This window comes from Typha angustifolia, chromosome 3 (genome assembly GCF_048772165.1).
Source record: "Typha angustifolia cultivar Huaian chromosome 3, ASM4877216v1, whole genome shotgun sequence".
Classification (NCBI taxonomy): Eukaryota; Viridiplantae; Streptophyta; class Magnoliopsida; order Poales; family Typhaceae; genus Typha; species Typha angustifolia.
In genome coordinates, this window is record NC_133241.1 from 5,327,846 (window position 1) to 5,350,747 (window position 22,902).

Consider the following 22,902-nt stretch of genomic DNA (forward strand, 5'->3'; position numbering starts at 1 on the left):
GCAGCAATCGTAACTCAAATGCAACAAAATTTCTTGCGTAGTTAATTGTAGGAATGCATTCATGTAGTTGCAAAGAGTAACTCAGGGATCAGATAGCAAATAACTATTAGATAACGAACAGAGTGAACAAACAAACAAACAAAAAAAAAACCCCTTTGTTGGCCTCCTCTGTTACAGCATACAACTAGTAAACCATTTGTGCTACATTCCGTAACTATATAATCCCAAAAATAACAGCAGATACTGCTCTTACCTTGCAAAGTTTCTGAGGGTAGAAATAGTTGAGAAAGTATGAAAAGTTGGTTGAATCAGGGATCAAACCTATTATGTATTGGCCTTCGTCGTCTTACTCGGGCATAATCCATATTGCACCACCAAGGTATCACATCTTTCTGTGGATGGCTCCATTTCCTCACCGGCCGCCGTCTGTGCAACCTAACGGTGTCTTCTTATGTGGCAAAGCATAAAGTTAAGAACATCCCAAGTTTTCATTCAGGAAAAAGACTCCAGTTAACATGCTACAATGGAAGAGAAGATGTTTTACCTACTCTTGTTTGTTGTTGGAGTAAGAAGAAGCCTAAGAAAATCGTCGCAGTCATCAGAACTAGCAGCACTACAAGAGCCCTCATAATGCACTTGTTTCTCACTACTCACTCTCTCTTCTCTTATTTCCTTTTAATACTTGGAAGTTGGTTACGTAGGAACATCTAACTCTCCCTGCCAAAGTAAGAGACAGGAGGTTTGTCAGTAGATCCATTTTGTCTCTCTAGTTACCTAGGAGAGCTATACTTGGTATTCCAAGGATAACTTCAATGGTTTCCAAAGCTTTGAATGGGCTTATAATAACTTGTCGTGCTTCACTCTCTCACCTTCTTAGTCTAAAATATTTTGTCTCACGTGAGCTCCACTTAGCAGTGCAAGCACATGACAGTTAAAAGAAAAAAAATAAAATTGTAGCTCTAGATAGCAGAGCAAAGACTCCATAGCTAAAGAAAATTAGACTTAGTAATCATCATTAAGACCCAGATCTAGTTAATGGTGGAAGAGGAATCAAAAGCCCACCAGCATGTTCCAGCTAAACCTTAGTGGAACCAAGGGCAGTAGACCTAATAATTGGTTAGGCATCATATGGAAGATGTAAAGAAAAGCCCAAAGCTAACATGAAATGATTTGTTAATTACATCTTTTTTCTGCAAGCATTTATAAGTGGTTCTTTACATTTATCGAGGTCCAAAACAGATAAATAAGATCTTCGGCATGATAGTGTTGTGAAATCAACTAAAGTTTCTTTGTATTTGACTATTAAGCCGCATGATAGCTATATGCCAGATTGAGCTTGCTTAAGACTAAAAAAACAAGATAAGCATCATTAGGTTTCAACTCTCAACAAATATCACATTGTTGTAGACATCTCTGCTTCAGGACACATTATGGCTGTATGAAACACCTAAAGACAAAAACAACACATCTCTAAAGAAACCAACCACTGCAGGAAACTTAAAACTGCACTTCAAACGACACAGAGATCCAATCATCACAACTGCAAGATCATGACTTCCATCTCTACACATTTACATAGCCAAAACTTTTCATTTTGTCGTTCAAACATAATCTAAAGTGGTGGGTTGGGAACCATGGAATATAAAGAATATAAGCATCGGGAAAGTGGATTACCTCACTTTTCAACAGCCTAAAATCTCCTAAGTCCACTTTCCTTAGAAATCCAGCTAGAGAGCTACGCCCTTATATGTTTGCACTTTTACTTCATTCCTCTCCCATTCCCTCATCCTTCTAATTCTCTCAGAACACATGACAACCAAACATCACTGGAGATAAGTCCACTTTCCTCTAGAGAGAGCTATTCCCTTCTATGTTTGCACTTCTACTCCGCTCCTCTCCCATTCCCTCATCCTTCTAATTCTCTCTCAGAACACATACCAACCAAATACCACCGAAGTGTCAAAGCACTTTCTTGGAAGTTACTTTTGAGAGGCTTTTTCCACAAGTGTCTTTCATGTTCTTCATTTTACTATGATTACAGTCCTTGGCATTAAATATGACTCAAATTTATGATGCAAAATGGCCAAATTCAAAGGTTTCATAGACACCTGGTTTCAATATAAGAACCTCCTTTTCTTATAAAACATTTGCTAATTCTTTTGTATCCTTGTTCTCAATGCTATGAACTTCATAGGCAGAGAAATTGCATTTCTAGAGATGAACATGCTAATACATCTAAATCAAATAATGGAGAAAATATATAAAATATTTACTTTTAATCATGAAGGCAGGAAAAAGTTAGCACTCATTATTCAGAAAGTATGATGAATAATAGCAATGTCAAGAGATACAAATATCAACATGCATTATTGGTGAAGTGCTAATAGAACAACTGTACCAGTTGAACTACATAAAAATAGATAGGACGCAAAGAATATTCTATAAATATATTTGTCCTATAGAGTATATAGTATTTAGTATATAGTATATACGACTACAACCAAGCCATTACTGCCAACATTGTATAGAGTATATACATATAAATGACATGTGCAGTAGCATTCATGAAATCAAGAGATTTTTAAATAGACATTTTGATCTTTCTATTGATAAAACAAGTCTAATTGAAATCTCAAATGAAAAAGTAGTATTCTTATTAACTAGATCAATTAAGCAGAGGCACAACTAGTAAAAGACATAGTGATTGAACAGCTTCATTCATACTGAAATTTCATTGCCAACTTATATATTTCTTCCTTTAAGAACTTTAAATATATTTCTGTTTAGCAAGCAAAGTTCCCAAAGCAATCTGGGAAACCCTACAAGGAAGCAGGAAAAAAGTTTATAGTGGGTTGAAACTTGAAAGATACCGTTACTCTATGCTTAGAAGTGAATCACTCTGCCCGAATATATTTGGAATTCCATCCCACTTCCCCTTTTCTCTTGCTTCCCAATATCCACCAACATATCTGTAACAATCATCCTCAGTATCTTTTCTAAACCACCTTGGTTGCCATCCTTTCTCCTGTAATTTCCTTGCCTGCAACAGAGAACAAAATTTATTTCGAGCAACTCTTTTAATTTTAACAGTTTTGACCTATAGAAGTAAAAAAGTGCTACTGATTCTATGTGTTAAGTATGATTGTCAATTCAAGGTCTTTCACATGCGTACCCTATGGAAAGATAGATTGTTGATGATATTTGGTAGAGAGTAATTAGAGGAAGGTTCTTCCCTTTTGATTTCACATATTTCAAGGATAGGCCCAGTAGGATATAGTGGCAACATAATAATTAAAACAACAAGAGTGCTTTCTTGCCAAATATCATTTCCTATGTAGCCAACATCAGTTGGCCATTTATGATTTTAGGGATATGTAGAATTAAGATTTTGCCATCACATGATGAAAGCAGTTCAGACTTCAGACAAGTATAATGCAAAACAAATATCATATGAATAGAAAAACAGCTAATTGCAATTAGAACCTTGGGAAAAGTAATCCCCTAATCTCAGCTTGGGTTCCAAATATACAATAGATTTGGATTTTCTGTAGAAGCATATTAAGATTTCAAGAATGAATCAGCAAGAATTATGCATCAGTGGAGAAACAGGAAAATGGGAAATTCATATAGACAGAACTAAACTTTTCGACATAAAAACATAAGAGCTCATGGTTGGGTCAAAAAAATGGATCTGAGCCACTAGGTAATTGACTAATAGCAGGATTTGAAGTTTTCGTTTCAGTTTCATCTGCACTAAAAGATGAAACATTGTGGTCAGTTTCGGTTCTAGTTTTGTTGTGTCTGTTTAAGACTTCTTTTGAAAAATAGTCTTCTTTATTATAATTTCCAATGCATTACATAAGATCTACTAGCATGTAAGCAATAAGATTGATGTTGGGTTAGGTACATGTTGATTTCAAGTCAAATCCAGCTCAAATCTAAAACATACTTTAAAAAAAACAAAATTTGTTACTCTTTATTAAGGTTGTTACGGCTGGATAGTTCGGAGGGCAGTTCCAGATTGGATACGACCAAAATGCAAAGCATTTCAGTGAAACGCCTTGGTTTTGGATGAAACTTCAAACAATGGATAATAGTAACAAAGGCTGATAAAAGAAATACAAAGAAAGAATGTAAACAATCGTTATTTACTTCCTAAAGGAAGATCAAGAGCTCAGATTTAGATGCTGGCACGTCAGATGTAATAGGTACTTGTAATTTCTATGCGGATTCAATTCAAAAGTTTCATCTAGGTGCTTGTTAGCTTGTACCAATTCATTCCATAGATGATCAAGAACAGACGTAAAAATAATTTCTGAGCCAGGCATTTTCTGACTTTGTCTAATAGAAACTTTAGTTGATCAAGCCTCAAACTTTACTTGTAATTTCTATGCGGATTCAATTCAAAAGTTTCATCTAGGTGCTTGTTAGCTTGTACCAATTCATTCCATAGATGATCAGAAACAGACGTAAAAAGAATTTCTGAGCCAGGCATTTTCTGACTTTGTCTAATTGAAATTTTAGTTGATCAAGCCTCTAATTTTTAGGGCATAAATATACTTATAAATAGGTTAATGTTAGCAATAAGAATGAATGTTCTGTGCCGAAATAATGGTCAGAAACTGTGATATGTCTTACTAAAAGTTGAAGTATAGAATGAAATATTGGCCAGAGATTCCAATGACTTAAATATTAATTTTACTGGTCCTGCTGGCAATATTGTATGACCTTTCTGTGGTTCAAAAAAGATGCGTACAAAATTTGTATTGTATTTCAAAATAAAGTTTATGACTTACAGATCTTCCTGTAACACTTCATATATACATGCTACCATGTATAAATGAAAAGTTGGGCAACTATTATGATAGTGCGAATTAAGTTTTAACACAATACAAAAGTCTAGCTCAATAGATAGTCTATACAAGTATAACATCTATTTAGCATGACTAACCAAGCAATATGTATAATGTTGATTGTTATTTAAGGTGTGTGTGTATCATTGCGATTATGAGCCTCGTCAATCTAGACTTTAACCTATTCAATGCTTCAAACTCAGTTAATTCCAGAGTTAATGATATTATATATATATATATATATATCCATGGCAAGATAACCCAGCATATCAAACTTGTTAGTCAATCTCATTGATTTAGAGGCTACTATTATTAAGATATTCATATTGAAGTATTCTGGCAAAAGAGCAAGCATAAATCAGATTTGATGATATAAGAAGCAAATACTGATTCAACAGAAAGCAAGTCAACATTCAGCAATGGGAAAAGAAAAAGGAAGAACAAAAGAAACAATAGTAAGGGAGGAGTCATCCTCAAGGCTCATGGAACTACTATTTCTCAAATTAAGTCATAAAACATTTTTTGGATCTTCCCATGTCCATGTATATACGAAGGCAACAAAGTGCTCCCAAAGGAATTCTAAATCATTTACTCATCCCAAATCATTCTCTGCCATGTCAGAACTCCAACATATGCTAACTTGAACAAGAACTTTAAAACATTAGAACACTGACTTTCACAAGCTAGATATTTTATTCAGTCACTTGAAGTCCCTTTTTTTTGTGCAGACAAGACAGTTTAGTCCTTTGAGACCGTATTATTCTCAGTCCATAAACATTGTAAAAGGTCCAAAATTTTACTAGTACACCCAGTGGATAATGTCTCTGTTCACATCCGACCACTACTTTGACATCTAGAGAGAAAATACATAATCTCCTACTGGAACTAGCCTAGTAAACCTAATGTTTGACAATCTGATGTATTGCAGATCTAACTTGGCCATACCTGGTTAACCAATTCAAGAAAATTAGAAAGGGATTTATTCCGGAATATCTACCAGTTATCTACATCTGCACTCAGATTTTCGCTCTTGTAATGTTCTTTAAGGAAACCAATATGAAATAATCCATTGTCAAGCCAATGCCCTACTGTTTGTTCCTTATTTCCTTTGAAGGGCCCAGCATAACTGACAATGACCTCATTCCCCTTCTCCCCAAACCATTCGATGCATCTCACAGCAAACAAGAAATTCTCAATATAGAATAGGATCTTCTCACCCGAAACAATGTAAGCTTTTCTTTTTCATAGAACTCATGAAACTCTTAATGTAATCTCCCACCTTAAACTGATTTGCAGACACCAATCCAAAGATATGAATGGACAAGGTCATACCATGCTTGACTCCATTTAACCAAAACTACCCATTAAATTTTAAATGAAGCACTTGGTTGCACAAATTGCTATTTCCAATACTATATCTCTGAATTTCTAGAAATATGGTTTTCAGAAAATGGATCATGGAAGGCAAGTGAATAAGTAATGATAAAAGAGGAAATGGAGGAAACCAAAATGGAAAGTGATTTAGGAGAGTGAGGGCTACAGAAAAGTGGATTAACTTACTTTTTCATCAACTTTCTCTCAAGTAAAAGTAGAAATATACTAGTACCCAGAAGTCCCACTTTATGCAATAAAACATCCCTTGAAATTCTGTCCACTTGACCTAGCTCAACCACTTTTAAGATTAAATTGGGTCTGAATCCAAAAGGATAAATCCAATTGCAGGCCATGAAAGATATGTTTCTACTCTAGGCCATGTTAAATGTAGGAGACTTGCATTATGCTTGAAAAATAAAATAAATGTCATCCCTTACATGGATAACTTTTTCACAAAATTGTGCCTCTTTCCTAATAAGCTCATAAATGGATCAGCACAGATGACTGTATTACAATGGCATGATTCACATAATTGGATACTTCCTCACAATATTTCCTTGTAGAGCTATGAAAGTAAATGCATTGATCATGGTACCACTGTCTGGAACTTTCTTATGAGCCAACGACAAATAAGCACATGTTACATCAATCATAACGAAACAGCAAAAGAGTGACCTGTTGCTAAAAGAATACCTGTCGCTGCAATTGTTCGAGCCTGAGTTTCTCCACATTTGCCAGCTCATATTCACCATTCTCTAAATGTCTCTGGTCAGGCCTCAAACGGGAATCGGTCGGAGGCAACTTGTCCAACAAGCTGTTTGTTAACTCATTCAGAGAGATAGCAAAAGGAGTGAGGTTGTATCTTGTTTGGATGTCAGATTTGTCTCTCTCCCATAAAAGCACTGCCTCTGACATTGGATCATATCCCTTTGGTTTCAAACATGGATCCCCAAGTACATAGTACATGGCTTCATCCCACTTTCCCATCAACATAGCTACTTTTTCTCCTGTCTTGTTATCTTGCACAAATCCATGCACCTGCCCAACAAAATGAAACACATAGGAGTAAAGACTAAAGAAGGTCATTTTCGTGTGAAAGTTGAAATAAATTGCTGACTTAAGAACTTCCTGAATGTCATTGCTTGCATTCCAATTGGTCTCGAGTAAGTGTAAGAGTGCAAATGGTACAAGGGTGAGTAACAATCTATGAAACCTTTACAGCAGAAGCAATTCAGGTGCATGAGCAATATCCCTAGTCTTTAATGGCTTGTTTGGTTTGGGGCTAAATCCCAAACTTAATTAGTTAATCTCATTTCTTAGTCTTAATTTTTTAAAAAGCAAACTTCGTTAGATATAAAAAAGATTAAAAAATATTTAGTTACTAAATTAAGTTAGGAGTTCCTAAACCAGTTAATGGACCTTCCCTGAACTCAAACCAAATGAGCCCCAAAGTACTTAGCACTTTGTTAGAAATTAACAGCTATTATAGTTCTGAAAAAAGAAATATATATTGGTGAGATGAAGTTGAAGATTTTGGTTACTGTTTTCTTTTCTTTTTTTTATTTCACAACCATCAACTTATTTCATTTAGAATGTCCTAGACCTAGTAAAATTAGCATGAGCATCTGCAAGAGGAGAAGAATGATTTTCCTTCTCTTTTATATTCTGTGTCAGGTATGTCTTAAAGATGAAAATAACTCATGACAACAAAAGTAATTATTTTCCATCTTTATCTACACCCTTTTCATGAGCATATAATGCCTTTGACTCATAGTATTGTAAGATTTAGGATTTCATAAAGAAAAAGAATATATGCTGGTGACATTAAAGTATAAAACAGGTCTACTCCTCCAAGAATTACATCTATGTAAAAAAAAAACTAAAAAGTAATAGCACAAAAAGATGAGATCAAAAGGAGGATCTTGATATAAAAAGATAGATTAATTTAAATGATAAGCTTTACTTGCTCTTAATATAAACAATCTTAAATTGAAAACAGAATGGCAGAGCCATAAAAATATAAAGATGTACTAAGACTTCCGTCGCATGAATTATATATTATAAGAATTCATCACCAAAATGTGAGAGAAAGAAACTAGAAAAACTTAGTTCACCGAAAATTGATCAGGATAGCCTTTCATAGTTTGCAAGACAATTTGTAGCTTTATTTCCTTCCCTGTATATGTGATTGAGCTTTTCTGTCAGTATTTGACTAAGTTTTTCTTTCAGAAATGATATAGACCAGCTTCAACAACAGTTTGATGAATCTGTAGCCGCAATTTTCCATTTGTATGTATATATACACACGCACACACTATATCTACGAGGCTAGACTACAATAACTTTGTGCAGAATTTTTTGTGAAAGATCTGATATATTAATAGCCATTGATTACACCTAGGGATCTGAGAAATCGCATCCAAAGGTGAATAAATTTGAAAGTACTTTCTCTCCCCACACTAGGGTTAGCTTTTCACAATCTCTAGATGCAACTAATGGCTAAGGACCTGTTAAAAATTTAGAATATTTTTAACATAAAGTTTCTAGTCCAACTCATATATAACTGGATAGACTAGAAACTTGTCATGAGGAAAGAAAAAAATTTCCTTGGAAAAAGATTTGATTTTTCTTTATGGAATATATATATATATATATACACAAAATATCTAGATATGGAGAGAAATCAGCTAATTCATTTCTTAGTTTAGATATGTTTATTGCCCAAGAAAATCCTTCTATTATTTCAGTGTCCCAAAAGGTAAATTTGATGATTGAACATGTAAAAAATGTACAAAAATTTTACATTGCTAGAGTAAAAGTATTCAGAAACAAGAATGTTATTGCACAAATTAAACATAAAGTGGTTTGATGAAAAAGAAGTGCTATGTTTTATCTGCTATGTAAGGCAGAGTTACCTCATGAGGATTACGGTCAATGATGGACTGTTCTTTAAATTTGAGCTTGCAGGAGTACTGACCACTGCCCCTGATGCGCATTGTACCATAGTGATCACAATAAATTTTACCGATTATAATATTATATATAGAAGTAGTAACTTTACTCCATTGAAATGTTTCTCCATCTTCAAACTGGAGAGTTAAAATGCCTATAGGATCAAGCTGAATGGATCGACCCCAAAACTTTCCTTTCAGATTAGAATCACCCCAGAAATTCCACCCTTTACCCTCACAGTGACAAGCAACAACCATTGGGTGGTGACTCACCTATACCAACCGAAAGAATATGAGAAGATAATTTAAATGAGACCACCAGGAATGAACAAAGTCAACAAAATCCTACTGAGTCAAAACAAGAGAAAATAATAATACAGAAGAAGAAAACAACAATATGACGGGCGTATATCATTGAGAAGAGGTTATTATCACATATTAATATTCAGTCAGGAATAGGCTGGAGAGTTTGGAGGCAAGAAAAGCTTGTAACCTTTTCAGAGAAGAAGCGAAGTCCTTTATCTGGATACTCAGCTTCATATGTCTCCCCAAGAAGAGGATTGAATGGTTTGCATTGTCGACCTTCTGTGGAAGCATAGCCAGATACTGCAAAAGCTGCAATATGGAGAATCCTCATTAAGCTGTTTCCCTGCATTGAATTCAAGTGAAATTATACATATCAAAGTTGGGCAATAAATAAATAATGGAAATAGACAAAAAAGTTTCTCACCACAACTTTTTATGTTGTTTTTATAGCCTAATAGATAGTCACATCAAGCATGAGATGAAACTTTACTGGAAAAAAAAGGAAAAAGTGACATCTGTGGAGAGTAATAAAGTGATCTCATGGTGTTATTCCTCGAAAGTGTGGTGGAATTTTATGTTAAAGATCACCTTATTCACAACATCCATGAAGTATAGATGAAAAATAATGATACTTTCTAATAAATATTGGCTCAGGATTTCGATCATGTAAGTAGGTATATTAGGCATATCCAATCCTTGTCATCTTTATATATTTCAAGTTTTTTAAACGGTTTCCTCCACCATCCACAACTACCAAATACTGTTTAAAAAATGCTTTTACTGAAAAATAAGGGGAAAAAACAACTCGGTGGTCTAAGAATCAAACCTGCTTGCCCCACACCAGTGCTCGATCAACCAAGTATGAGTATTCAAGATCTTCAAAGCATTTTTGTAAGGAAGAGAGAGGCTCATTAAAGTAAACAGGAAGACAAACTCCAGAAAGATCCTTTCCTATGTTCTCTTTAATAATTGACCACAATCCAACAGGCTTCTCTTTTTCCTTAGGTTCAGGCAACTTCTCCCGACGTTTAACATAGGGATACTCAATGGTTTTGACTCCAACACCAATATCTTGTGTAATGTCAGAGAACCATGAGTCTTTAGCATATTGTGAACCATTACAGCAATTAGTCATAACTTCCCTGCTACGGTAAGAAGCACTTCTCAGAGACTCTGCAGATAAAAAGTCCTTTGTATCAAAGTATGTGCACTCATCTTCGTCAGTTTCTCCATCTGCTCCTTGACTTTCATTATCAGCATCAGAGTCAGTTGCACTGCCCTCTGATAGAACTGAGTAGAAGTCTGTAATATGAATTTGAGATGGTTAAAAAGAAATAAAGGAAGATGTTAAATATCCAAATACATCAACTCTAAAGGTATGCATCCTAGTTATGCACTTGGAGAATTTATTACTCCTACCTACAAACTCATGCAAAAGAGTAAAACCAAGAACATGTGTTAAAGAATAAAAGCATCATACACTAATTGGACTAGTGAACTGAACCATTTTGATTTCTTAGAAAGACATGATGGTGAAGTGCTCAGAAGTGAAAGGAAATCATTAACATTGTAGTTCAAGTCAATGCTGAAGAATGAAAAGGGAATGGCCCATCAGAAATGGAAAATCAAAGCATATCAAACAACAAAAGGAGCATCCTTATGCATGAATTAACAGAGACCAATTTCTCTTCCACAAAGTAGCACTGAAACATAATCTGTAATACTATTTTCTCAAGGATTACCTTAAGGCTTAAGCCTTTACCAACCAAGATCAAAATTAAGTGGTTGAACCACATCATCAATAGTGTTACATTATTATATTTCCAAAATCTCTTATCAAAATCTAACATATCAATTAACTGTTTACCAAGCAATACCTTTAACTTTAAGAACTCACATAGGTAGTAGTAATCTTTGAAACTCTTGCTCCCATTTGAACAATACTTTACGTAAGTAGTTGCTTCTATTGCCTAATCATAAAAAGGATCAAAAGCTATAAAAGGCCATTGGCATGAGGATATGCAGCTTGGAAATTGTCAATTTTGATTATTCATGAGATTGATGATCAATTCTAATTGATCATCCATGAGTAATTTTGATGATCTGCAGTTATCATCTTGACATATTTGTCAAGAATATCGATTATTTGGTGTTACTTAGCTAAGCATATAAAAAGCAGGGAATTTTTCATTTCAAAACGGGCATCATCAAAATTTATTCAATTCTAACCCTTCCTTTTCTCCATGTCCAAGTCGAGCATTCCATTTCCCTATATATACCCATATGATACTCTGCCGACAGATCCTACTGAACACGCCAACAATTTATTGAAGGCAATTGTTATATTTGAGAAAAAGTGATGTAGGAGAAAGTAGGTGGTGTCCGACGATGCAATGATGACCTAAGGGTAAAGAAATCAGGGTTTACATCAAAATATTCTTTGCAATCCTACTGCAGGAAATAGGATACAGAAAAGTATTTTATTGTCTAAAACAAACAGATATGTGATGAGTGTTAAGAAAGACAACTACGATGAATGCAACTAGAGAGGAGAAACGATATAGAGTTGAGAGAATAAGAGAAAACAGAAGAGAAAGAAAAAAGATAGAGATGAGGAAGGTGCAAACCTGACTGCAAGGCTTTCATTTCTCAAATAATCAACCATATATACATACAGCTGACTAGTTCAGCCCTTTATATAGAGAAAACAAACCCAACTTCAACAAACCGTAATAGAACTCTTGGGACTAATTAAACAATAAAAGATTAACTCATGGTATGTACTGTTCACCTGACCAGTAATTTTGGACATCTGTACTATTCATAATGGATAATTGGATGGTATCATGACAGTATTTGTGGTAAACTTCCTTTTATTCCCAAAATACCCTTAAACTGAAAATACTAGGGGTGTAAAAATAAACGAATGGCTGAAACTTAGGCTCGACTTGAGCTAAGCCAAGCTAGTTTTTTGGCTTGATTTGGATTTTGAGCCGAGCCTAAGCTAGAGTCAGTTCACTCAGGCTCGGATCGATAGGCTTAGCTCAAATATAATATTTATTAATATTTTGTACATATATATAATAGTTTTTGGCTTAGCTTGAATAGTTCTTGACTCATTTTAAGACTTTGTAGCTTGGGCTCGATTTGGCTCAGTTTGAATAATAGGCTTGATTCAGCCTGGCTTGAAAATAGCCTAGTTTAAGGCTTCAGCTCAGCTTAAGTTCAGCTTGAAAATAAGCTTGTGCTCAACTTGAGTTGATCCGAGCCTGAATCCCAAGCTAGGGTGAAAATTAATTTCGAGCTTAAACCTAAGCCGTGCGTATAGACCCGTAATAAACACTAATAATCTATAAAATAAAATTAGTCTCCAAATCTAAATCATCTTTTTAAGAACAAAAAAAGAATTTGGAATGTGCGCGTGTGCTCCCTTCACCCTCTCTGTGAGAATTGGAAAAAAAAAAAAAAACTTTCTTAGAGCACATGTGCGCACTCTTCTCTCTCCCTCACCAGCATGCAACAGAGCCGCCACGATTTTTTCGGCTGAATCCAAATCAGATTGCCGAAGTACCGCCGAAGCAATCGAAGACCACCACGTGACTTCTTGGTAAACCCTCTCCCACCCCTCAAATTTAATTTCAATTTAATAGGTTAAAATAGAAATACCTAATTTGTGAAGTTTCGGCTTCGTCGGCGAACCACGCCGCGCTGCTTCAAGTCTTTGCCGCTCCACCACTGGAAACCTCTTGTCATTGGCCTCGTGCCGTGGACATTCACCTCTGGAGCCCTCGTGGCTCCGGTCGTCGTCGACCATGGATGGAGACCTCCCCGCCGGTTGCCATGGCTGGTCTTCTCCCCTCTTTCAAAATTGTCGATGGCGCGAGGAAGACGCAAGCATGGCCTGCGGATGGTCGACGGTAGAGACCGCCGACGTCTCTCTCTCTCTCTCTCTCTCTCTCTCTCTCTCTCTCTCTCTCTCTCTCTCTCTCTCTCTCTCTCTCTCTCTCTCTCTCTCTCTCTCTCTCTCGTCAATCTCCCTTCGAGTTAAGGAAGGCAAACTCGGGCAACCTGAGTCTAGCCTTCTACCTTTATTCGGGTCGGGTTGGATCTGAATCCAAGGGACGCGACCCAACTGCAGCCTAGCCAACCGATTGGGCTTATTTTGGCCCAGACAGGTAATTTTTAGGTTAAATTGTAGAAAATCTTAATATTACTTAATTTAAAATTTGTATTGTTATTTATTATTAAAGGTGGTGATTTTTAGCATGTGAGCTAGAGATTAAATATTTCAGTTATCTTACCTAGACTCAAGTAAGTGCATTCACTCACATTTTATTTATATTATAATTCGTACCTTTATCAGACCATGTAATTTGTTATGTGCAAATTTATTTATTATATAATCTATGTGCATTTAATTATTATACTTAGTGCATCGTCGTACCTTGTGCAAATTATAAATTTTAGTAGGAAAAAAAATAAAACTAGTATTGGTATGATTTAGAAAACAGTCCCAATATAGATCACTTGTGGCTTTCCGTAGTGACTCAGGTCTATCTGAAAGTCCAAGAGAAAATCCTACATTAGATCACTACGGTGACTTTCTTAGGTGACTCGGGCAGGGTTAGGAAACAATCCCAAAATAGATCAAAAACTTCCTGAGGTGACTCTAACATCTCTCAACGGTTAATGAAAAAGACAGGGTGTATTGATCACATAGTGACACCTCCTGTACCGGATTAGCTATGAAGAAAAAACACAAGCGTCATCTCGATGCAACGTCTAGTTGATGTGGATCCACAAGTTATAGACTCATTGAAACAAATGACATTATAAACATTGAAAAAATGTAGATATGTTAAAATTGAGCGAGTTAACAAGTCATGACTCTCTATTGTTATCATTGTCATTTTTTTAAGAACATACCTATTGAAAATTATCATATATATTGTTGAACTTGGATTTTATTTAACACTATAAAATTTTAGAATTTATTTGGTTTTCGAGTGAATTCTGCTGACTAAGCTATAGTTGTTAGCTCATGATTTTTTTTTCTCTCTTCTATTATTTCAAGTAATGATCAGCGTGGCGACTGAGTGAAATACACCAAGACCCAACCTCCACTTAGGACCTACCTATTTACCTTTTCGTTCTTTTGGTATTATATTTTAGATTAATTGTTTAATTTAATTTCGTCTAGAGACACAGTAATGACATTATTTTATTTTTATTGCAATTAGTTTAAATTAAATAAATCAGATTCTCTTCGTTTATTTATTCTTGTCATTGTACACTTAGAAAGTATTAGTAAGGCTTCGTGTATCTCAAACATATTGAAACGCATGACCAGTCATAATTCTGATTTCAGGTGGTGACACTATCCCTCATTATTACGCAACAAGGAGTGGCTGTAGAATTTCTGGCCACTCTGAATCCAAGTCAAATCCCAAAATTTGAAACATACCCTATAAATCAAAACCCTAAGCCATTCTTTCCCCTAGTATATCGTTCTCTCTCTCGCTCTCTTCTACTTTCCTTCCTGTTGGAGCACCTACCGAGTGATCGAACAGCTGCAGCACTGTCGAAACGATCGGAGACCGCTCTATGACTTGCCAGTCAGTCCTCTTCCACCTTTCATATTCAATTTAAAATTTAATAGTTTAGGAAAGAAATACCTAATTTTGGGAGATGTTGCATCGTCGGTGAACACTGGCAACTTCGGGTCATTATCACTCCTTCACTGAAGCTTCGTGTCACCACCTCGTGCCATGGATACTTCCTTGAAAGCCCTCATAGCTCGGATTGCCACCAGCTATGGAGCGATGGCTGTCGATGTCAATCATTCGCTGCAAATACCTCTTAAGGGGTGGTGGGGAGCTTGCGGTGTAGCTGGTGGATCGCCGACAGCGATGGTCATCGATGGCCGCTCTCTTCTTCACTCTCTCTTCCTCATTTCAACCTTGCGGAAGAAGGTAAAGTTAGGCTCAAATTCAACCCGACTAATCCCTTAATTGTATTTACGGGTTTGGATATAGATTTCAAATCCAAGGACCCGCCCCAAACTGAATTAATGAATTGTGGGCTGCGAGCTAACCCATAACCCAGTCCATTGGTTATTATTCAGTTGGGCTTAGCCCAACACGATTAATAGAATTGTGTGGGCTCCAGCCTAGCGGCAACTCAACCCAATTCATTGGGCTTAAATTAACCCATTTTAGCTATTAATTAGTTTTAAATTTTATAAATTATGAGATTGGTTAAATTAAAATTTATTATTAGAAGTGGTGATTTTTAGCTCGTGGAATAAAAATTTCAATCTTTCCACCTAAACTCGGATGAATAAGTTCACTCACCTTTTATGTGTCTCGTATTTCATAATTAATTACATGATCACATATTTTTTTGTGCAAAAATTATATATCATATTTCTATTTCTATGTGCAAATTAATTATCATATTTTTGTGTGCAAATTAATTATCATATTTTTGTGTGCAAATTAATCATTACATTTCTACATGCAACTTAACTATTATATTTCTGTGTGCAAAATATATTTCTTAGTACATTATTATACTTCATGCAAAATAGTGATTTTAATAACTAAGATTATTAATGAAAAAATATAATTAATATTTGGTATGACTTAGAGAGCAGTCCCAGTATAGGCCTCTTCCGACTTTCCGTGATAGCCCAAGTCAATCTGAAAGTTTAGATAACAGTCTCAGATTATATCGAAAGACTTCCTGAAATGACTCTAATCTCTCTCAACGATTAGTGGAAAAAAGAGTGTGTTTATCACATAGTGACACCTCCTAATAACTCTAACCTAATCATCTCAATAGGACTTCTAGTTAACGTGAATCCATAGGGTATTAACTTAATTAAAACAGATGACATTATTAATATTGAGAAAATTTTAATGTATTAACTTTGAAGCATGTTATGAGATATAATTTACACTATTATTACCTCTGTCGTTATTAATATTGTTATTATAAGTATGCTTAGTGAAATTGTCGTTTTATATCACCAGACTTAGATTTAGATTTAATTGGCTTTTAAGTGAATTTCACTCATTGAGATTTTCCTGTTAACATTTCAAGTACTGGCCAATGTGGCAATTGAGTAAGATGTACTGAGACCCCACCTCCACTTAAAATCTACCTTTTCTATGTTTTCGTTATATTAATCTTCAATTTGATTAGACACATTAGTGGTAATATTGATCATATTTAATTATTGTTGCATTATATTTATCCAAGTTAGATGTTCATATTTATTCTTGAGTTGTGGACTTAGATAATTTATTTAGGATTCGTGTATTTTAAATGTATTGAGATACACGGTCCGTCGTGATTTCGATTTTGGGTCATGACAATTTTAATACTCAAATATTTCGTTCCAATTATTCAATTGGATAATCGAAGCCAATCGTGGTTGTGTGCAGCGAAGAATATCCTTCCTAGCTTTGTTCTTATACCTATTACTACCTTCTTAACCATCCAAAAGTTCAAATTAAATTAATGCATTATCAAGAAAATAAATATTTACATTCAAAATAAACAGAATACTCCCTTTTAGTCCTTTTTGCTGGATCTTACAAGTTAAATTTGATCATTACTGTAATTTCACATTTTTTAGAAGTATACAGGGCTGATTTACAATTAGTGCAAAAGGCATGGTTAGGACCAGAACAAGCCTGTATAACAATGCAAATGGAATTTTTTTGTATTACATGTCATCCAACTAGCAGGAAGAATTTTGATGAAAATGGCTTCATAGTTCATACTTTGTCTACCTACCTGTACCTAGTTATCAGTTTATTACTATAATCAATCAACATAATGCATAGTTTGATTACATACTATTTTAATGCTTTATTGCTAGAGCACATTCTTTAGTGCACATGCAGCTAGTAATCTACTATGCAGCTACTGAGCTACATATAGCATTTGCACTATGCAGTGGCTTATCACTAGCATACTGCAGTTTTCAGAACAATGATTCATTGGAAATACATGAATAAGCAAAGGTCCTAGATGCAATAAACCAATTAAAATACAAAACAAAACAAAAAAATCGTCTTCTTCTACTTGAGAATCTAAAAGCCTACTCGACAGATTTAAATTTGAAGACAATGGCCAACCAACAAGTGTCATCTTAATTTCTACCAGAGTATTGAATCAAGTCAATTGAAAGCAAAAGAAGTTGAAGTACAGATCTATATGAGTCATATATCACTTACACCAAGAAATTACTAGTTGAAGTAGTACTAACCACTTAATCTTCCGTTTCCCTGTCCAACATGTGCTTCCCGCTCCTTTGTTTCATCGACAACTGTCGTTTCCAGCTCAACCTTCTCTGTCTGCATCAAGAAAAGAAGCACATTGTAGTTTCTCAAAATCACTAGCTTCCTTGTCTTGCAAAACACAAAGAAAATACAAAGTAACAAAATTATTCAGATCTCTTGGGTTTGCTCTTTTGAAAAGCTAGCTTGTCAGTTGTGCCATTACATTAGTATGTAATTCAGTTATCACCAGCATCCACGAGTTAAAAAATTCATTTTTTCCACACAAAATCTGGTGTACCACCTCCCACGGGAGAAGGAAGACTTACTTCACACCTTCAACTACTTAATTACAAGCTGACCTTTCTATCGATTTAAAAGGCTCAACTTTTATATATGCAACAAGTCAACCACATAAGGATGGGAGATGAAGATTACTGCCAAAAATTTACATGGAAAAATCATAAAGTACTAAAACTAAGGCCTCGTTTACTTCTGCAATAAGATCAATTTTAGGATAGATATTCATTTTTGTTATTCTCAAAATAAGATCTTTATTCCAGAAATAATTATTCCTGTGTTTATTTGTATTCTAAAATTAAAGTGTAATAATTATCTTTGATATAATATAAAGTGAAGAAAAAGATTAAAAAAATGTGTTTTGTTTTTTATGATAGAATATATACTGAGTAAATTAATAATTGAGTTGTGTGTGGTATAAAATGTAATTTTGATGAATAGTATTTATATTCTAAAATGAGTTATTATGGTGTTCAGCTGTTATTCTAGAATAAATAGTTATATTCTAAAATAAGAAAAAAGTTATTTCTAAGATAAACAGGGGCTAAAAGTTTCCTAGACAAAAAGGAGTACCATGAGGGAAACCATCAAACCTTCACTTTATAACCTTCACTTTATAACCTAATATGACGAAAGATTTTCTTCATTATCTTTTTCTTCGGATTGCTCAGGGAAGGAAAACAACTATAAGCATTAGTGTTAAAAGGTTTTATGAAGGCTAACACAGAACTCATCACCAATATTGTTCAATCTAGCAAATCTAGCCAACAAAGGTACCTTAACTCCTCGATGCCCATCCATATTCCATACTATATTGCCAATACAGTTTATAATTCCATGTTATATGTGATACCAAAATCCAAGGTTCGAAAAATTGGTATTGGGATCGACCTTCCAAAAAAAAACGATACGTCGGCCGTATCAGTCACCTGGATCAAATCGAACTTTTAAATTACGTAAATTCTAAATATTATTTAAAAATGCAAGAAAACTTCTAAAAATTTAGAAAAATGTTTACCAAAAATAAGAAAATAAAGAAAGAAAAACTTTGGTGCAATAAAAATTGAAAAGAAGAAGAGATTAGAAAGAGAGTGAGTCGAAGAAAATTAAACAAAAGAAAAAAAAAAACCATGGTGTAGTAAAAAAGAAGAAAAAAAAACAGAAGAAAAGAGAAGAAAAGGAGAGAGAGTAGAAGAAAAATAAAAATAATTGAGAGAAAAATAAATTAATTAATTAAAAAATTATATACCGGAGTTCGTCAGAGTTTGTCGGAGTTCACCGAAGCTAGATCTCCCCGTAAGAGAAACAATGGTTAGATGGTAAGGAGAGGGAAAACGAAAGAAAGAGTGAAAGAAAGAAAAAGAACAAGAGAGAGAGTGAGAAGGAGTGGAAAAGAGAGAGAAAAAGTTCGGATCAGGCCTGAATCGGGATTGGGTTCGGCCAATCCGGTGAACCATGGCATGATCAACCTAAATTACTATGCCCATGTGCATTTTTGTTGACATTATCTCTCCACCATAACCAGGGGAACTTTCAAGCATGATAATGATAGTCAAAATAGAGAAAAAGCATATCAGAAGGAAAAAAGAAACAACAATTCCAATAAGCTAGTATCGGAAGTTAAACTCTTGATTCTTGAGGTTAAAGACACTTAGTACCTCATGAAAATTGACAAGGATTCCACCCATTAGTTCATGTTGTTTTCTAAATTCTTGAGATTTCAGATTCATGCCTGTATGATTCTTTGTAAATTTATTAATGATAACCTTTTTCCCAAGCAATAGCTGTAATAAGAGGTTATTCTTATTTGCTAAAACACTTTCTTAGCTAAATGAGTAATGGAACCTTCGAAATCAAGAACCAACAATTAGATGACAAAAGGAATAACTAAATCGAAAAAGTTTTCGATTCTAGGTCTAAAACAAATTAGAGGAAGAAATTTTGATCATGGATCAACTAACATAAAGAAAATCACTCAGCATGACACAGTACATATGAGGGGGATTTTTGTAACGCAAACAATTGTTGGTAATCTCAAATGGATTCTTACAAATAAGCAAGGCCTGTATTTTCTACCCTGAGTTCGATCAATTGCAAGGAATAGAAATTAAAGGTTTGAGGTGTTTCTGCCTATACTGAAAGAGGGGTTCAAGATGAGTTAGGGAGACAAATTAAGAGGAAGAAAATACAGACCCTCCATCAAGCAGTTAGGTCAGATAATCTCCTGTTCTTTTAACTTCCCTATTACATTAAAGTTCTTTCTTTCAGATCTTCCACTGCCTCAATTAGGTTCACAGGTTCATTTTCGAGTCAATATGAAGTAAATGGGTCAAACCAGGTCTTCTCATCAGAATTCATAGCAACCCTAAAAGACACCTTAAACTGATTGTCTCATTGTCCCAGGTGGGTTAACAATGAAATTGGCATATGAAAATAAAGTAAAAAGGTGCAGCAACAATGTTGTTAGGAACTTTCATGCAATAGAAGCATGTCTTCTAATTATGTCAGGAAATTTCAAGTGATAATAGCATACCAGCATATTTTGATGGTTAGTACAGAAACACTTTGTGATTCAGAAATTCTTCCAGAAAAGTAAATAACATAAAACAGAGTTTCATATTAGATCAAGATTTTCACAAAGAATAACCTCCATGCATAGCAATAGAATTCTGCTCATATTACTAAAGGAGAGGTAAGGACAAGAAAAGAGCTGCGTTCCTTATGTTCTTTACAAACACTTTTAGTCTGGGGCAGACCAGCCACCAAACAAAGGCTAGTTACAAGTAATTTTGATAAAGTAACAGAGAAAATTGTGAAATAGGTACTAGCATAAGGGTAAGCCTGAACTGGTGCGAATAAGAAAGTATCGAAATAGATGAGAATAATGCCCCTAACTGTAAAAATAAATAATTTAATCTGCTCTCATTTTGCACTAAATAGGCAGAGTAACACTAAAGTACCATGCGGGACAAAAGATACCTCCAACTGCCTTAGTTTGTCAAGCAAAACTATATGTTTCTGCCGAAGAGACTTTAACTGGTTCTGCAGCTCAGACATTTCGGATAGCATTATAGATTCACACTCCTTGACTACTGCTTCACTGAGCCCTTCCTGCAGCAATCGTCCCCGTAGCTTCTCTGCTGAGACGGTGATTTCCAGTGCAGCAGCAAAATCGTTGGCTGTCAGCGCACGAGGAAAGTGATCTTTGGCTGACAATAGAGCTTCAATCCAAGCACTCCGATCCTCTCTAGAGTTGCACCGCAAATGCAGAGTCTTTGTCCCACTAAAAATATACAACCTTTTGTCATCAGACTTGCTCGGACGGACCGAAGAAACCTGAAATCCATTCCATGAATAGGATTATTCGTCTAACTTAACAACCTCTAGAAGAACAAAACAGTCGTGTATGCTGAATTATACCTTCAGATGCTTCTTGAAACAATAGATGTGCAAAAACTAAACAGTAAATTATCATCTTCCAGAACCATGTACTTCATATTGTAACCAATCAAGGAGTTAAGTTTAGACCAAAAGATCTCAGGGTGTTAAACGAGGTATTTTTTGGTAGATGGTTTACGCACATTGCATGCTGAATTTGATAACAAATATATAATGATCAAATCAAACTACATACATTTCCATCAAAGATCAATCCGGTGGATGACTTTGCGTGATCTTGATTTCTTATGTTACCAGAGATAGCAAGGGAAATCAAAATCAAGTAAACGCGTTGTCCTACAGTTTGGTAGTTAAAGCTACATGAGCCTACTGCATAAATCAACCCACCTTCAAATGTATCTCCCCAAAAGGCTTCCACTGCTTCCCACTCCCCTGCCCCGCCACACCCATCAAGCGATCCTTCCTCACCCTCCGCAACGAATCCTCCCCGATAACCCTCACACCTCCCTCCTCCCACGCTGCCCCGATCAACACCTTATCCGGGCCATGCACCTTATAGTACGACAGCACCCCATCCTCCAACACGAACCACCTCGACCTCCACCCCTTCCCATAATTCACCCACTTGTACAGCACTCCGGCCACCATCGCATCCCCACTCCCATTCCCCTCCCCGACGACCACCGCATCGTCCGAATCCCGAGGCTCGACCAGATCCGACGAGTCCGGCGCCGGCAATGCCGCTGCCGCCGAGCTCCTGACGGGGTACTGGAGGATCCCCAAGGGTTTCGGCTTCAGGTTTATCACCGGCGGAGTCGGATTCGCGTGCTCGCCGCCGCGGTCGAGCGAGACGGGCGCGATGCAGCAGAGGGGGTTCATCTCTCGCGATGCACTCGAGATCTGGAGGAGGAGGGATCTTGCCCTAGTGACGACGATGACATAGAGAGAGATCAAGAGAGAGAGATCAAGAGAGTAGTGGAGAGGGTTTTGATGGCGATTAATAGCAGGCAGCGAAAAGAACAGCGCCAGCAATTAAGGTAATAAAAGGAGGAGAGAGATCGCGGCAGATCCATTAAATTCGCTGATACGAGTAGCAGCAGAACACTGGGCACCAGAACAGTGGAGAAAAGAAAGAAAGAAACGTCAGATAGGATCGGATATATTGTTCATTGTACGAGTTATTACACTTGTCCATTGTACGAGTTATTACACAACCAAGTCAATTCATCCGACAAGTGGGTCATCGGAGGGAGCCCTGCCACGTGGACGGAGAAGGAGGGCTGTCGCGGGGGGGAGGCCTGGTGTTCGGACGGGGGGCCCCGGGACGGTGAGGATTTACTGGTTGTGACGTGGATGGAGTGGAGCCGCGGGAAGAGGATTAGGATGTGGTGTTGCTGCGGAGTAGGGGATGGGGAAGTTTGTCTTTAGTTG

At 35.9% G+C, this 22,902-nt stretch overlaps 1 protein-coding gene across 4 annotated transcripts; it reads right to left on the minus strand.

Annotated features, from left to right (window-relative positions):
• Positions 1–136: 136 nt before the first annotated feature.
• Positions 137–22,603, minus strand: LOC140780202 (oxysterol-binding protein-related protein 1D). Of its 4 annotated transcripts, none has more exons than XR_012107472.1 (10): positions 21,859–22,603; positions 21,052–21,408; positions 17,763–17,850; positions 10,311–10,786; positions 9,672–9,827; positions 9,143–9,451; positions 6,921–7,265; positions 2,871–3,040; positions 549–717; positions 137–445 (listed from the first exon to the last, which is right to left on the minus strand). XR_012107472.1 is itself a non-coding variant. In XM_073125610.1 (8 exons), exons 1-8 carry the CDS (start codon positions 22,348–22,350, stop codon positions 2,873–2,875), a joined length of 2,391 nt encoding a protein of 796 aa, XP_072981711.1. In that variant the 5' UTR covers positions 22,351–22,603; the 3' UTR covers positions 2,655–2,872. The 4 variants fall into 4 exon arrangements, 1 of the variants encoding a protein (XP_072981711.1); XR_012107470.1 differs by having other exon boundaries at positions 545–717; XR_012107471.1 differs by having other exon boundaries at positions 137–448; positions 545–717.
• Between the last annotated feature and the right edge of the window lie 299 nt (positions 22,604–22,902).

What these genes read in the sequence shown, in the direction of transcription:
- LOC140780202 (XM_073125610.1), bottom strand. Translation starts at nt 22,350, where the DNA reads ATGAACCCCCTCTGCTGCATCGCGCCCGTCTCGCTCGACCGCGGCGGC. An exon ending in TTCGCTTCTTCTCTGAAAAG is followed by an intron (nt 9,452 to 9,671) that starts GTTACAAGCTTT and finishes CGGTTGGTATAG; the next exon opens with GTGAGTCACCACCCAATGGT. An exon ending in TCGAACAATTGCAGCGACAG is followed by an intron (nt 3,041 to 6,920) that starts GTATTCTTTTAG and finishes TCTCTGTTGCAG; the next exon opens with GCAAGGAAATTACAGGAGAA.